At 58.8% G+C, this 4,179-nt stretch overlaps 1 protein-coding gene across 1 annotated transcript; it reads left to right on the top strand.

Moving 5' to 3' along the window:
• The first annotated feature begins 2,186 nt into the window (after nt 1-2,186).
• ID3 (inhibitor of DNA binding 3) lies at nt 2,187-3,799 on the top strand. The gene is made up of 3 exons (XM_015883754.3): nt 2,187-2,656; nt 2,746-2,817; nt 3,103-3,799. Exons 1-2 carry the CDS (start codon nt 2,336-2,338, stop codon nt 2,800-2,802), a joined length of 378 nt encoding a protein of 125 aa, XP_015739240.1. The 5' UTR covers nt 2,187-2,335; the 3' UTR covers nt 2,803-2,817; nt 3,103-3,799.
• The last annotated feature ends 380 nt before the right edge of the window (nt 3,800-4,179 follow it).

The following is a 4,179-nucleotide window of genomic DNA, read 5'->3' as shown; positions in this document are numbered from 1 at the left end:
TTTTTTTGCCCCTTTTTTGGGGGTTATTTTTCTCTTCATAAAACACACAGTGTGGGCCCTTTTCAACATGAAATCATTGCACTCTGGAGCATTCCCTCTCCCTTCCCCCCCCCCCCTCTACACACACACACACTTTTCCCTCCTCCGAGCCAAGAATTCCTCCTCCCATCCAAAGGAGGGCAGGGCTGGGGGTCGGATTGATGGGGTGGGGGGGGGGGATACAAAACGACCCCCCCCCATCTCCAACACAGACCCACCCCCCCGCTATATGGGGGGCCCATCGGACGGCTGGACGACGGAAACGTCCCCTCGGTGCCGGCTGGGCTCGCACGCTCCGTGGCCATGGCGCGGGGAGGTTGCCTTGGCCACGCATCCCTATGTGAATGCATGACGTGCACAGGGCTGGCGCCAGGCTGTCTGGGGCCGGGAGTTAGATCAACACAGCTGGAGGGCCCGGGCCACAGCTGGGCAAAGGCAGCGGGTCCCGCCGCCCCGTTCGGGCCTGTGGGAACGGCCGCCAACAAAACCCCCTGCAAACAAAAGCAACCCCCCCCCCCCAACCATCCAACCTCCCACCCCCCACCCTCTGCTTCTGCCCTTTCAACCCGCTGGGAAACAGGGGTGTCACCCCCCCCCCCCCTACATCCCCATCCCCCATCATTATCACAGCCCGGGGATGGGAACAGAGTGGGGACCCCCACAACCCCACATCTGAACCCCCCACATCTGAACCCCCCACATCTGAGCCCCCTCCCTCTCCCTTCACTCCGCCCCCCCCGGGAAATAGTTTGGGGCATCTCAACTATTTGATTGTCTTCTGCTTTTTTTTTCTTGCTTTTCTTTTGCTTTTAGCTTCAATGGGGGTTATCTGCTGCTTCCTACGTGCCCCCCCCTCCCCGCCCCCCCTTTCCCAAAGCACATTCAATAGGGGTTTAGGCAGCTGGGGGGGGTGGGGGGGGCTGCTTTTGCTTTCTCCTATGTGCACTGAGGTGATTTCCCAGGGAATTTGTAAAGAGGGTGAGATGGGGAAACAACCCCCCCCCCCATCCTAACCCCCCCCTTTCTGCTCCATTCACACCCCCCACCCAGCATTGCTCTGTTGGAAACAAAACCCCGCACTGGGTTGGGGCAGCTCCGGAACAAATCCCTGTTGCTTAAAGGGGGTTGGGGGGCGGGGGGGGGTAGCAATGATTTGCTCCAGGTGCTTCAGCCCCCCACCCTACCCCATTATCTGCATCCCAGGGTGTCCCCTGTGGAAGATCCCCCAAACACCCCATGGATGCACTGGGGGGGGGCGCTGCCCATTGCTTTCACTGGGAGCGGGGGGGGGGGGAACATCACCCCTCACTTTCACAGCCATCCACAACGCGGCTCCCACGGGGAATATCCCCCCCCCCCCCCTTCAAGTGCCACCCACCGTGGGCACACACGTGGGGTCCGCCCCCCCCCCCCCCCATCCACAGCCCTACACCTTCATACTTAAGTGTTCGGGGGGGTGAATGGGGGGGTTTCTCCTGCTGGAATCAGCCCCGTGCCCATAAATCTCCCCCCCCCCCCCACCTCCCACCCCCGGAGCCCAAATCCCTCCCTGCCGCTCTCAGGAGCTCCGTCGTTGACCTAAATCTGGTTTCTCCATCGTAACCTCAGCTTTACCGCAATTAATTTTTTTCTTCTGGTCACAAGATAATTCCTGACGCCAGAAAGTCTGGAGGTCATATGAGAAGCGAATTGAGGAACAGGGCGGCACTAATTTCCTACCAGATCGCCCGGCTCTAAGTTGTGTGTGTAGGGGGGGGCTTAAAGGGGGGGGGGGGAACACATCGTCCTACCCCAAAACGGGGGGCAAAACCCTCTGTGATATGGGGTACAGATATGGGGGGGGTCGTATGGAGGGGGGAGGGGGGTCTGTAGTGATGGGGGGGGGGTGGTTTAGGGGTGATGCTGTGGGGTGGGATGGGATCAGCGTGGCCGTGTCCCCTTGTCCCTATGGGGCCACCAAGGGTCATCGCGGGGGGGCGGGGGGGGGTGGTGGGAGCGGAGTTCCTTGTGCTTCATTTACATGAAGGGGGTGGGGCGTGGGGGGTCATTTGCATAAAAATGGGTTTGGTTTGATGACATTTGCATACAAATGGGGGTGGCCTATGGGTCGCCCATATTAGACGGCACCGCTGGGCCGCCCCGTCCCCAGTGCTCCAGCGAGATCCGAGTGATCAGAACGGGAGGGGTCGGACGAACCGGGAGCTGAAGGAACCAGGATCGAAGGGCGAAGTTCTCGGTGGTCTCAAGCTCAGCTCTATCAGATCCAACACCCCCCCAACCCCGACCACCCCCAGCCATGAAAGCCATCAGCCCGGTGCGGTCGGTCAGGAGCTGTTACGAGGCCGTTTGTTGCCTTTCGGAGCAGAGTTTGGCCATAGCTCGAAGCAGCAACAACAAGAGCCCGGCGTTGGAGGAACCCATGAATTTACTGTACGATATGAACGACTGCTATTCCAAATTGAGGGAGTTGGTGCCGGGCATCCCGCAGGGCACCAAGCTGAGCCAGGTGGAGATCCTCCAGCACGTCATCGATTATATCTTCGACCTGCAGATCGTGCTGGAAGAGGGGGCCAAGGGGCGAGACCCCTCCTCGGGAGCCACCCTACTGTCTCTTAAGGTACGGGGGGCTTCTTATTGGGGAGGGGGTTGAGGGCAGGGGGCTTAGATGTGCCGCAGTAGCCCTGACCGTGTGCCCGCTCTCTGCAGGCGGCTGAGTTGGCGTCCGAGCTGTGCTCCAAAGACGAGAGAAGTTTGTGTCACTAACGCCTCCTCCATCAGGTGAGTGTCACCCCCACCCTGAGAACCCCACAACCCTCAGCACGGCACCGTCGTACCCCAAACCGACCCGCACCGCTTCTCCCTTTAACACCTCCGTGCCCCAAACCCACCCCGTACCGCTTCTCTCCCCCCCCTCCTTTGGCACCACTGTACCCCAGACCCACCTCGCACCGATTCCCCCTTTAGCTCTGCCGTACCCCAATCCCACACCGCCCCCCCCCACCCCCCCCTCAGCCTCCCCTATTGCCTCATTCTCTCTATAATCGCTCTTTTCTTTTTCCCCAGCGCTAATTAGCAAACACGCACCGACCGTCGGTTCCCGATTCGTTATCAGCCGGAGGTAACGAGCCGCTTCCTGCACGGCGCCGGGCGGCTGCGGCCCCCCCCGGACACCCCCCACAACAGCCCGTGCTGTGCTATGGGGCTGCGGACCCCCCCGTGCTGTGCTATGGGGCTGCACCCACCTCCCCTCACCTCGGGGTGCTCCTTCAATACCCACCAAGATCCAGAGATCGGGAGAGATGCGGCTGTTGCCCCCAACCCGGAGCGACTTATGGAGCAGCGCTCCCCAAATCCCGGCTTTATTTTAGGACTTTTCTTTAGGACTTGAGATATATATTATATATATTTTTTTTCCCCGACCCGCTGATAAGAGACACTTTCTTCTATAGACTGACTGGTGAAGATGTGGTTGTCTGTATATTTTTGGATTATAGCGAGTCCTTTGTAAGGGTGTTTAACGGGCTGGGGGCGGGGGGGGGGGGATGAATATGGAGAAGGGGGGTGGGTTGAGGGCGGTGTTTATAGGGTGGGGGGGTCTTCGGATGCGAACCAAACTCTGGGGCCGAGGCCTCGTGTATTGTGGAGCTCTATACTAGAGTATAACGTTTGTACCTTTTGTGCAGGAAGGTGAATTTCTGCGGACATGCCTTGTATTTGCTTTATCGACTTTTTATAAAAGTTATTGTTTTTATGTAATAAACCTCGTCTTGATGCCTGTGCTTTTTAAGCCCACCCCCCCCCCTTTACTTCCCCCCCCCCCCCCATTTGGCCAAACCCCTCTGCCACAGGATCGTAACTTCTAGGGTTACGGTAGGAATCTCATTAATTGTTTAATAGCTTTGAAATGTCAGCTCAGGTATGGGAGGAATTAACCCCCGGCTGCCGTCTCCCCGCGGAGGTGTCTGCCAGCTATTTTGGGTGCTGCTCTTCCTTATCTGATATGGAAGCTGTGGAGGTTCCCCCCCCCAACCCCCCAAGCATTGCTGAGCCCTGAGGAGCAGATGGGGGGATGCTGCTGGGGGGGCTTTTCTGGGTCTTTTGCCTTCTTCCCCCTCCCCAGAGCAGTGCTGCTGCATCTCC

Source organism: Coturnix japonica, chromosome 17 (genome assembly GCF_054131305.1).
Source record: "Coturnix japonica strain WE chromosome 17, WE-NBRP24, whole genome shotgun sequence".
NCBI classification, from domain to species: Eukaryota; Metazoa; Chordata; class Aves; order Galliformes; family Phasianidae; genus Coturnix; species Coturnix japonica.
The sequence above is the reverse complement of the archived record's forward strand: the minus strand, read 5'-3'. Positions and strand labels throughout refer to the sequence as shown.

Bases quoted from the DNA above. Each gene is read 5' to 3' on its own strand.
- ID3 (XM_015883754.3), top strand. From the start codon at position 2,336: ATGAAAGCCATCAGCCCGGTGCGGTCGGTCAGGAGCTGTTACGAGGCC. The intron at 2,657-2,745 runs GTACGGGGGGCT...CGCTCTCTGCAG, and splicing joins CCACCCTACTGTCTCTTAAG to GCGGCTGAGTTGGCGTCCGA.